The sequence below is a fragment of the Hippoglossus stenolepis genome, chromosome 4, assembly GCF_022539355.2.
Source record: "Hippoglossus stenolepis isolate QCI-W04-F060 chromosome 4, HSTE1.2, whole genome shotgun sequence".
In the NCBI taxonomy this organism is placed as follows: domain Eukaryota; kingdom Metazoa; phylum Chordata; class Actinopteri; order Pleuronectiformes; family Pleuronectidae; genus Hippoglossus; species Hippoglossus stenolepis.
Window position 1 is genome coordinate 18,639,123 of NC_061486.1, and position 10,076 is coordinate 18,649,198.

The window sequence follows — 10,076 nt, forward strand, 5'->3', positions numbered from 1 at the left end:
CAGAACCATTTCTGAATCTGATACTGCGTCTTATTTTTAAAGAATCTTGAGGAAAAAATGGATTGACACTATTTTTCTTTTCAATACCAGTGTGTTAAATGGATTTTATTTAAGTTTGATATTTCAACATCACAGAAAATCCACATTTCAATTGTTTTTGTCACATTTTCAATAAAGTTCAAATGGCAACTGACATCTTAAATATTTTTTTATCAGCATAAAATGTCATTATAAAGATGCTTACAAAAATAGATTGCAAACAGAAATGAATGAAAACATGGTGTGATTTGCAGGTCATACATTATCTCTGTATAAACACAACACCACTGGTCTGTGAGCTGCGTTATATTCAGACATTAACACAGGTGTCAGATTAGAGTGTTCAGATATTTTATGTTACTTTGTCAGTTAATGTTGGAGAGAAAGAAAATTCCCAAGTCCCCTCTCATTTCCAAACGGAAGTGCACAACTTCCTTAAACAGTCACCGGTCAACAGAGGCTGGTACACCAGCCTACATACGTGTGTGTAGACACACGCACACTTATGGCAACAGCATCACATACACACCAGCCAGATGCTTTGGAGCTGTACAGCAGCTGATGACTTAAAATTAAGAAAATATACTATAACATGTTAAGGCTTATTCAAAATGCACCCACTGCTTGAGGAGTCGAGTACTGCAACTACAAAGTGCTTCAAATCATGTAAAATATATGAGTAAATATTATTATTAGTTATCAAATGAAACAATGCCCTCTTGTGGATTAGAGGTGAACTTAAAATACTGGTTTCCAGATTTAATAGTGGGGATAGTTTCATTTCACAATATATACTTTTATAATCTTTTGTCTTTGGTTTTTGTTGAACTTGAAAGAATATTTATGTGTGTTCATTAAAAAATCACCAACAATAAAACAAAGAAGAAAAATATTATTATTTGTATTAATACTTAATCATATAAAAGGAAGCTGTGGTGAGTTAAAAGGTTTCCCTTAATACTGTGGTACACTGAGCGGTTTATACTGAAGTTAAACAGTGTAACTCATATTTATGACCTCTGGGAAAATAAGAGGTCAAAGGTAAATGATTAAAAATATATCTGAAGCGTTTCATTAAAACATTCAGTTTTCATGCTCACATAGTGCTTTTTGTGTTACACACACTTGTACTCAGACAACCTCCTGACCTCTCTACTGAGCAAAGACCAGACGAAGACGTTGTGACCAAAAGGAGAAAAACGGTGTCAGGACTCGTAGGATCTCAGGTTCAGTACCGGGCTCAGGACGTCGGTCGCTGCTCCGTCTCATCATCTCCCAGTATCTCCCAGCCAGAGGCGGAGTTGCTCATGTGGGTGGGGCTACGGCCGTTGCCTGACCGCGTCAGGAAGCCAAAGCTGCAGAGTAGAAAAGACAAGCCTGAGGTCAGATCTGTAGAGGGGGATTACAGCTAAATATAGAGCAGGACTGATGAGGATCCCTGCACTGTGACAGCAGACAGCGATAAATGCAACGCTTTGATTCACAGATGATGTCTGTTTTATTTCTGATTCACCTTTAACACAAGCTGTACAGTGCTTCAGTTGTTAAGAGTTTAACTGATCATTATCTATAATATCTAATCTCTACTCGTGTCTCAGAGGTTTGGTAATAAAGTGATACCTCTATTTCAGATTACCTAAAGCAGAAGTTTCAGTTCTAATCATAATTTCTATTATGATAATTCAATTATATTCGACTGGCTAATAAAGCCAAGCAGACTCATAACACATCTAAACCCTAAACTTAGCTGTATTTTCAGACCAGACAACATTACTCACAATCTTCAATTAATATAATTCAGTCGAGAGGTTTCCCCCTCACCCAGACTCGCACATTCTCATAGATACTGTGGTATCACAAATCAGTCTTAGCTACAGCCCAGGCCCTGTTCTTCATCAGCTGAAACTGTTTAATGTCCTCTGTCTAAACAATTGTACATTTCTAAAAAGACACACTTAATCTAAGGCAAAAAACATGAACACATGTTAACACATCACATCTACTTAGTTGAGTTGCTGAATTTCAGAACTCAAATCACATGTGAGACGCTTATGTTTCTCTCTCCTCTTCCCCTCCCACCTTACACCCTTGTGCCAAATGTTGTTTATGTTGCAGATAACTGTATCCCGGGAAGCAGATAAAATGTCAAGAACATATAAATTCAAATCAAATCAAGACATTGTGAAACAAAGGGGACTGACAGCAGCCAGGTGCACAGGATAAAATGTTCCACTAGCAGGTAAAAGGGACAGATTACAGGCTCTGTGACTCTGTTTACAGCTGGAGACATTTTGCAACATGGGAAAGTCATTCAGGCTGAGTTTTAGAACCTACTCTCTCTCTCTCTGCTCAAACATTTGTTTTGGAACTCAGTCAGTGACATTGTGCAAATACTGACGAACAAATTGTAAGCACATACAACAAGGTTTTGACTGAGATCACCAATACCTTTGTGTCCCAATGAGAATAACACTTTCCTGATTGAGATGAAAAGCATGTACGTTTCAATCACGTATTTGTATTTTTTGCGTTTTTTGTGTTTTCTTTTGCATCCGTTATAAACATCATTAAGATGCACGTCTGAGTGGTGCCCTGGTGGTGGTCGAAGTTGTACTCACAGATTTCGTATGCGTGACTCAGCTGGTTTGTCAGTGACAGTGTCCACTTGTGGACCGTCTACTTCTGTCTGTCCGAAGAGAGAACTCCTCTCCTCCTCATCACTGGAGAGAAAACAAATAATAACTGTGAACAAAACTAAATCTTCTCTTCTGAACACCTAAACTGACCCATTATTGTGTGATGAGACCTGCTGCTGCACTCGTTCACAGAAATTCCGAGCATCTTGGCCTTGATGAGTTTTCTCCTTATTTTGATGGCTGAGCGGACGGCTTCTAAGAGGAAACCCGGACACCTCTCCTCATTCAGGATCTCCCTGCAGAAACATCATTCACATGTCAAATCATAAGAAACACTATTTGGTCCACACACACTGCGACAGGCGGACCTACCTCTGATAGTAGTTGAGCTCCTCCTGCACCAGGAACAGGTTGGTTTTGAGCTCGTTCCTCTCGAAAATGATGTCACGCACCTCCTTCTTGGTGAAGCACGGCCGATCGGGATCTTTCTGATCACCGGTCGTCTTTTTCGTTGACTCACGAGCTTTTTGACTTGGACTGGACTGATGAGAAAACAAAGAGTCTTCAGGTTGTCTTTATAAACTGGAGGAACCATGTCGTATCTTGAGATTGTTAGGAGGAAGAGAACCAAGCTTGATTGAAAGAAAATGTTACTTTAACACATGTCAATTTTAGATTTTACACATTGAGCTCTTTGTAGAATGAATCCTGAGCAGCTATAACATAATATAAGTCAACTCTTCAATTAACCGTGTCCTTTATTATATCCTATATTCCTAATACGAACAGGTTTTTAAATAATCTACATTGTCCGTGTTAATAATATCATTGAATTTGAGAAGCAAACCCACACAAGCACAGTGTTGTAAATTACAGTGTTGGCAGTTAAAATGACAGAAACCTACAGGGCTGTTGCTGTTGGTTCTGTCCAGCTGTGCTTGGAGGTTTTCTATCTCTTTGCTCTTCTCTTTCAGATCGGCCTCCATGTCGGCCTTCCTCTCCACGGTGCTCGTCAGCTGAGTCTGCAGCACATTCTGCTTGTGTCGCAGCTCTGCGTTCATCTTCATGAAGCGGTCCAGCTGCTCCTGGAGCTACACACACACACACACATATATACACAGATACACATTCAATTTTTAGTTCTTTTTGAATTTGCCTTCAATTTTTTGTCTACTAGGTGTTTTTATTTAGACGCCCTCTTGACCAGTGCACCCCAGAAAAAATATTCTTAATATCAAGTGGATTTTCCTGGTTAAATAAAGGAAGTCTCCTTTCAGCCAGGTATAAATATAAAATCAACATGCCAAAGCTTGACCAAAACCCAATCTGCATCAGGCAAAAAAACAAAAAAAACACTGCAGTAGAGTGGGTTGAAAATGTGTCCATGCTCGGGATTAGACCTTAAGTCTGGGGGAGGGAGAAGAGTCCGAATGAAACCACACAACGTCAAGACAAGAGCAACATTCATTTAGAGGCTGAAAAAAATTCTAGGCATCCATTAGAGCAAACAGAGAAACTAGTTTATTTGAGTTGTTTTTCTCATTCTCTTTTAAAAGTTACACATCAACAAATACACACCCAGTTATGGCTGCTATTTAAATCATGTGGTGTACATGCCTTGACACAAATAAAGACACGTGCAAACACTCATACCAGAGCATGCACACAAACACACGCACACACACACACACACACACACACACACACACACACACACACACACACACACACACACACACACACACACACACACACACACACACACACACACACACACACACACACTCTGCAGTCGTGTGAGGGAGCAAACTCCGCTCAGATGTGTCTAAAGTGCAGCTTAACCCTGAACTAGTAACTATGTGGATAATCCCTGCGCTCTCTACCTGACTGTTAACTTTCTGGTTGTTTACCGCAATGGTTTACAAGATGGAACTTCTCTTTTGACGTTGCATGTGATGCATTAAAGTGTGCATGTGTAGAAGTCTATATATCTACAAATAATACAAAATGTATAACCAAAGCATGATAGAGATATAAAAGACGTAATTTTATCTGTTTGGAAAGTAAAAGAGCCTTTAAGGAGAAAGAACCTTTGAAGCCACAATCATAAACATCATGTTGTTTGTGTGTCTACGTGTGAAAGGTGCAGCAGCTCTATTTCTCTCTGTCTCTCTCTCAAGTCTAAAACCTAGTGCTAACAAACTGTTTCATCAAGTAAATGACAAATGTTTCTCTGAGAACTATGAGTTGATGAAGCTGCTTGGTGTGAACCTTTGGCCTTTTTACCACCACCATGGAGGTTGTGTTTTCATAGGACTACGCAAAAACTACAAAACGGTTTACCACAAAACTTGATGCAAGGATATGTTCTGACATTCTCGTTGATGAAAAATCAGACATACTTAGGGGGTATGGCATCGATGAGTGTTTTGCAATATCTTGTGGATCCAAATTAAAATCTGGAACAGGTGCATTTAAATGTGGTTTAATTAGGCTGTAGGCTTTTTCAGCCACTGTATTGTTACAAATAGGTCAAGAAATCTGAAACCACCACCATCGTGTCACTGAGAAACATAATGCAGCCTCAGCTATGAGGATTGTGGTTGGGCCTTGGTGGAGGTATGCGCTCTACTGAGTGGCATTCTAGTAATGAGAATGTGTCAACGTGGCAGAGGAAGCATCACACACACAAGCGCCTGTGTCTCCTTACCGCCTCCACCTCTTTGGAGATGGTGGTGATCTCCTGAACCTTGGCCCTCAGCTCGTCCCTCTGCTTGTCCACCACCTGCTTCAGCTTCAGCATCACCTCTCGCTCCTGCCGCTGCACACGGTCTGACCATGGGAGAGAAAATAGTGCCTTGACTGCATATGTGTTATGAAAGCACTTGGCAGGATATTTTCATCTCGAGCCAAAGATAAGATCATAGCAATTCTGCAGCTTCTGAGAAAATGTCAGTGGAAAGAGTTTTTTTATGAATCTGTACGCATACCGAAAAAATAAGACAAAACATGCTTAATCTATCAACAAATAGTCTTTACATAAAAGTTTGTTACCAAATTTCCTCAAAACAACTCTATAAGTGACAGAAGATACTGACTTAAAGGATCAGTTCACCCAAATGATAAAACACATGGTACATTTAAGAGCATGTAATATTCCCATGCAGGTTATTTTTGTTTTATGGCGTATTTAGCCATAAAAACTTGTCCAGAGTCAAATACCCGAAAATTAGGATAATTGTAGGAACTATTTTTTTCTTTAAAAGGTTCAACACTTCACAGTGAAAATCTTATCTACAGTAGCAACAGAAACTGAGACGTTTTCTTTTGTATTTTTTTTCATGCAAACATGCCACAGATTCCACACATTCCACTCTCCTCTATTGTATTGTTGAGGAGTAAGAAATCTTGGATTTCTCAAAACCTGGGCAAATAAAACCAAAGCTATCCACAGCTCGATGCCATCCATGCCAAGATGTTTTTCGTGGTCTGCATACATGGATCGTTTGGACAAAAAAAAAAGATGTGTCATGTTCTGTAGTCCCAAAACTAAATTCTTCTACATAAACAAAAAGAATCGGCAGCACATGTGAACTCGGCCGGTTGAATTACTGGAGCCTGATCTCTGTCACATTCATAAAATAAAATAAATTAACCAATTCACCTGCCACATGACCTCCTGTCAAATAACTCAAGTTGCATGTTTTTCCTGTCAGCACAAGAAAACAAGAGCCACCAAAGTGCCCCCCATCTGGCTCACATTACTGTTGTGAGGTTTCTACATGCTGAAATATGTCAGTCCACTTTATCTAGCGTCCTCTTTGTGTTTGCAAAGTAAGCACAGCCTCTTCTCTGAGTCCTCTCTAAGAACATCTGCTGCTTGATCTCAAAAAATTTACCGCACAACTGAAAGTGCAGCGACCAGTTTGACAGCTATCAGCGTCCCTGTACATGACTGTTAACCCACCACTTTGAATCTGTATTTTAATTGGTTGAGATGAAAACCAAATAATCAAATGGCCTTCAGGGTGATTTGCCTATTTAGAGAACATCTAATAACAGACTTGGATAGGTGCTGGGGGTTTTCTAGGGACCACCAGTGCAAAATAACTAAATTTATTTAGAAAATCTATATGTTTGCACATAAGACTATGATAGCCACATGTAGTAATTTTATGTTACTTAAGATTTACTATAAGTGAGAGCCATCCTGAAAACACGGAGCCCCAAACATTTCCCCTTTCGTCCACTCTTCTCATGATTCCCTCAGGGTTTTAAAAAGTGCAAGCCATAACATTTCTTGGACTTAAAAAGTCATGTGAGTTTCAAAACCAGCAACATGCTTAACATTTGACTTTACTCATTTGATCCTCGGACATACCTTCTTGTGCATAGCTGCCCTTCAGCCTGCTCTGCAGCTCCTCCCTGTCCTCCTGGAGCTGCTGCACCTGGACCTGCAGCTCCTCACACCTCCTGCTCCACTGCTGCTGCTCCTTCTGCTGCTGCTCCTGCTAAAGAGGACGAGAGACAGACTGTAAAACCACAACCTCAGAGACAGGATACAAAACTTATAAATAAATAAGATCAGAACTCTACGTGAGCTGTAAAAGCCTCTTGAGCATCCATGAATCTGCCTTCAGCCAAACGGGTCGTTACCAACAGGGTGTGTACCTTTACTGTTGAGTCATCATAAATGTTGTATGGACATCTGAATAACAACCACACCTTGTCTTTTACTTTCTCAACCATGCTTATAACAAAACTGTCATGTCTACAGAGTAATGACACTAAACTGTGAAGTGCTCGACATACTGAAGGATTAGTAGTAAAAATCTGACTTTATATAATGTAGAACTGGAAACAATGTAGCTTAAACACCATAGAACAAAATATTTGCATTATTAGTTTAGCTAGTTGAGTTAATCAATGTAATTCCAGAAATAACTGTGTTGCTTTTATAAAGCCATTTGAAAGATTTGTTGTTTCACAACAATGAAGCTCTTTGTGAGTTAATAATCCATAACACATACAGTGTAATGGCACATACAGTAACTGTCTGTACTTATATCACAGCATTGATCACGTGGAACAAAAAAAGGTTTAACTGATCACCCTAATAACTGTTACTAATAACGTGTGCTTTTGTGTCCCTCTGTAGTTGCTTTGAGTCTCTATTGTCGAGGTCGGCTGTGGCTCAGGAGGAACCAGCAGGTTGTTGGTTCATCTCTCCCATGCTGAAGTGTCCACGGGCAAGACACTGAACCCCTGCAGTAAATATGTCAATGTTATGTTGTTGTGTAGAGGAAGAAGATTGATAGCCCCTGCTTATCTCTGATTGGTTCGCCCTGATATTCTCTCCTAACAACTAACCAATCAGCAGTCTTCATATCTAAACTAACCCATTAACAGTAGGGAAGGGCCTAGGGTGGAAGAAATTATAGCTCTTCAGATTAACTAGATTCTTCCTCCAAAACAATAGCTAACATTAGTTATTATCTGCCCTTAATCCTCCCAAAGCCAAATACAGTGATTTAACAGAGGTAGTTTTATAACATTGATAACCTATACTACACTGGTAAATCCAAATGTTAAATATCCTCACTTTTCAACCACAAAGCTGTCATGTAGAGCTGCAGCGAACATTTGATTTATTGATTAGTTGATCTGTGGAACAAAGATGATTAGTTTTGAGGGATTTTCTAAAAAGAACATATGAAAATGTTTCTGGTTTTGTGGCTTTAGCTTCTTGATGGAATTTTTTTTTTCTGGTTCCTTATACATGACAGTAATCTAAATATCCAATTTATGCAGGTAACATTTGAGGACGCAACTTTATGATTTAAGGATATGGGGTGGGCATTTTTTCCACATTTGTGGGAGTTTATTGGCGAAAGGACAAGCCCTTTGAGTGAGAGAAAATACAATTTTATAAGTAAATATTTATATATATATTTCAGCCCCGTTGTCAAGCGGCGGTTGCCTTGGAGACACATGGGGGCAGCTGGTAATAGCAGGTTGGGGCAAATGTCAGGGGACACTTATAGAACAGATGACTCCAGATAATATCCAGGTTCAGATCGTGATTACACATATAACAAAGCATGAATTTATAACTCGTGTCATATAAAAACTGTCTTTATCTTTAATGTTTTTATTGTATTCAGAAGGCGTTGGCCTCTCTCCTCTGCCCTTTGATGATAGTTTTAAGAAACAACTCAAGACCTATTTCTATGATCTTACTTTGAATTAATTGTATCCTTTTTTAAGCACCATTGTCTTCATTTTGTACTTCTTTTTATACCTTTTGCTAGTTTAATGCTTGTATCCTAAGTCTTTGTTTTATTGCTAACGTGCTCTTATTGATCTATCTCATTTCATGTCTTTGCTTTTATTTTAAAGCACTTTGAGCCGCATTTTATGTATAAAATGTATAAATAAAAAGTATTATTACTTATGAGAGAAATGTGTTTTTGACTACAAACATGGCGCTGCTTAGTTCCACAGCTATAACACATGGAGGCTGGGACCGTGTGTACAGACTGCAGGGAGGATCACACAGCTAACATGTCCGCGTCTCACCCGTGCCTCATGTCTGTCCTCCTCGCTGCCGCCGTCTTTACCACCTCCACGTTTCCTGTGCTGCTGCTGCTGCTGCTGGAGCTGAATGGCCTCGAAGGTCTTCAGCAGCTCCTCTTCCTTCAGCTTGTGAGCGAGGTTCCTCGACGCGAAGCTCTCCAGCAGCTCCAGCACCTTCACGATCCTCGGCACCAGCCCCAGGACGCTCTCTTTCCCGTACCCGTCGATGAGCCTCTCCACCTCGGCGCCGATCAGCTTGGCGATCTCGTACACGTCGTCCAGCGTCAGAGCCGAGCAGGACTTGTCGAAGCAGCTCTCCGTGGCGCCGGTGTCCCGCTGGGCTTCGTGCGCCTCCATGTCTTCCTCGCTGTGCGGTATCGAAAGCGACGGTGGCTAGTCAGTCAGCGCAGCATGCCAGTTGACACGTAATGAAAGCAAGTGAATGTAGAGGTGAAAACTGTTTCAATTGTGCACGGCTGAGCCCACATCGGAGAGTGACCCGCTCCTCTTCCGACAACAACGCGTCATGCACGAACCTGCCCACATTAAAAACAGCCCACATTAAAAAAAATACAAGAACATCGCGTACTCACGATCCACTGTACAGTCCAGGACAGTGATCGTGCAGCCTACATACTCTGCAGGATCCTCCTACTTCTCTGTCCAATGTAATGCGAGCACACACACTCATAACTACATGCAAAAGCTCGCCTGCCAAGCAGAGCGCAGTAATGCAGGCAGCAGAGCATGAACATTGGATTTCCTCTACAGATCTGCAGTCACAAACATTGACCTATGGCTGCCTAATTAAAGTCAATCGAATTA

The 10,076-nt window shown here is 40.5% G+C and overlaps 1 protein-coding gene across 3 annotated transcripts; it reads right to left on the reverse strand.

The window, feature by feature from the left end:
* Positions 1 to 71: 71 nt before the first annotated feature.
* On the reverse strand, positions 72 to 9,914 carry LOC118106383 (Rab interacting lysosomal protein). 3 transcript variants are annotated; one of them, XM_035154881.1, is made up of 8 exons: positions 9,255 to 9,914; positions 7,057 to 7,183; positions 5,386 to 5,507; positions 3,581 to 3,766; positions 3,048 to 3,217; positions 2,846 to 2,971; positions 2,658 to 2,759; positions 72 to 1,394 (listed from the first exon to the last, which is right to left on the reverse strand). In XM_035154881.1, exons 1-8 carry the CDS (start codon positions 9,606 to 9,608, stop codon positions 1,280 to 1,282), a joined length of 1,302 nt encoding a protein of 433 aa, XP_035010772.1. In that variant the 5' UTR covers positions 9,609 to 9,914; the 3' UTR covers positions 72 to 1,279. The 3 variants fall into 3 exon arrangements, with proteins under 3 accessions (XP_035010772.1, XP_035010773.1, XP_035010771.1); XM_035154882.1 differs by having other exon boundaries at positions 7,057 to 7,186; positions 9,261 to 9,913; XM_035154880.1 differs by having other exon boundaries at positions 7,057 to 7,186; positions 9,255 to 9,912.
* Positions 9,915 to 10,076: the final 162 nt, after the last annotated feature.

What these genes read in the sequence shown, in the direction of transcription:
- LOC118106383 (XM_035154880.1), bottom strand. Translation starts at nt 9,608, where the DNA reads ATGGAGGCGCACGAAGCCCAGCGGGACACCGGCGCCACGGAGAGCTGC. An exon ending in TCTCCAAAGAGGTGGAGGCG is followed by an intron (nt 3,767 to 5,385) that starts GTAAGGAGACAC and finishes GTGTGTGTGTAG; the next exon opens with CTCCAGGAGCAGCTGGACCG. An exon ending in GTGAACGAGTGCAGCAGCAG is followed by an intron (nt 2,760 to 2,845) that starts GTCTCATCACAC and finishes TTTTCTCTCCAG; the next exon opens with TGATGAGGAGGAGAGGAGTT.